General features: G+C 35.7%; 1 protein-coding gene across 1 annotated transcript; it reads right to left on the bottom strand.

The window, feature by feature from the left end:
• Positions 1 to 209: 209 nt before the first annotated feature.
• Positions 210 to 1,148, bottom strand: LOC142231345 (uncharacterized). Its single transcript, XM_075301957.1, has one exon. It carries the CDS (start codon positions 1,146 to 1,148, stop codon positions 210 to 212), a length of 939 nt encoding a protein of 312 aa, XP_075158072.1.
• Positions 1,149 to 1,583: the final 435 nt, after the last annotated feature.

The raw sequence follows: 1,583 nt of genomic DNA, 5'->3' as shown, positions 1-1,583 counted from the left end.
CAAACCAGTTGTGCGGTCACATCTATAAATTTGGTACTTGTCGCATAAGATTTCAGTATTTAAGATATTACTTTGAAGCCAGGTTTCAGTAAATATAATCAAATCATAATCAAAGCCAAAGCTATCCGTATATAGGTTGCATAATTTTGTGTTAAGTCCCCTAACATTCTGATAAACTAAAGTAAAATTCGTATCAGACAGGGTTTTATTCAGTTTTTTGATTGCTCAACGGGACGTGCAGGTAAACGGGCAACTCTATCTCTAAAAACAAATTCATGCACCACAGCTCTGTAAGGCCAAAATTCCGGATTGACCACTGTGTCAAAAATGTCCTCAGGTACGAAAATTTTGAATGACGACTTTTTCCTCCTCTCTACAAATTGCAGTTTAGATACCTTAATGTCTACATTTGCATTCAGTTTTGATTTTATGTAGAAATGAATATCATCCTCAGTTGTTTCTGGAGCAAAACGGGCAGCAAAAATGGTTTTCATTGGGGGTAAGACCCTTAAAGGTTTTGGGGCTGAACCAGCAGGCGATTGATTTATAGGTGTATTAAAAGGAGAAAAGAATGAATTAGTATCAGTTAACACAGTAGCTGGTGCCACTACTGTTCCAGTGTTCAGTGAATTCGAATGCGACGGGGTAATAATAATAGGTGGAATAGGTAAAGGTGCAGTTTCAGCGTTGTTAGTAGGAATGACAACAGTCTCTGAATCGTGAATATTATTATTGGTGTTAACTAGTGTCGGAGAAATTGTTTCAATCTCATTGTTAGATGAATTCTTGTTAGATTTAGATTTCTTCCTTTTTCTGGAGTTTTCAGTTGGTGATTGTAACACTATGTCCAAGTTTGAAGAATTATCAAGAATATTCTTATATTTTTTAAAGCGATCTGAGATCAAATCAAAATCCCTCGAAATATCATCGAGTCTGGCTCTACAGTTTTTAAAAAAGGTAAAAAACTCGCCATCAATATGTTTGCACTTTTCACAGCACCACCGCAGACCCTTATCTTCACGTAAGTTGTCAATTGTGCGTGCTGCTAATTGCGCACATTTTGAATGGTAACTTGTTGAACAAATCCAGCACGAAATCATTTGTTCATCCAATTTAGTGATACGACACGATGGTATAGGGCAAGCCATTTTTCAATTTTTCTTAATATGTCAAAGACAAGAATGTGGATGCAAATATATTTCCAACAATTTCGCAATGAATAAATATATGATTCAGACTTGAAATCAAATGTGAAATTTAATACGTAAAATCCAAAGTATACTTCTAGGCATATACAAAATCAGAGTTGAGTTTAGGTTAGCAAATTCAGTACTTAGCTATTTCAACAACCAGTGATTAGTACTTAGCCTGATCAACAACCACAGAAAAACTTTTGAAGTGAGCTTTTATCAATCAAAACAGAAGGAGAACAGTGGAATGACGTTTCGCTGGCCAACACTATTGAGTGAGGAGTAAGCTGACGTTTCTAATTTGTGTACTCACAGGTCAAAGCGCCTTTTCTCTTTGTTTACAGAAACCTCGAAACAACAACAAAAACTGAAATATTTGTATTGCTTTCGATG

This window comes from Haematobia irritans, chromosome 3 (assembly GCF_050003625.1).
Source record: "Haematobia irritans isolate KBUSLIRL chromosome 3, ASM5000362v1, whole genome shotgun sequence".
Classification (NCBI taxonomy): domain Eukaryota; kingdom Metazoa; phylum Arthropoda; class Insecta; order Diptera; family Muscidae; genus Haematobia; species Haematobia irritans.
This window is presented reverse-complemented; position numbering and strand designations above follow the sequence as displayed.

Bases quoted from the DNA above. Each gene is read 5' to 3' on its own strand.
- LOC142231345 (XM_075301957.1), bottom strand. From the start codon at position 1,148: ATGGCTTGCCCTATACCATCGTGTCGTATCACTAAATTGGATGAACAA.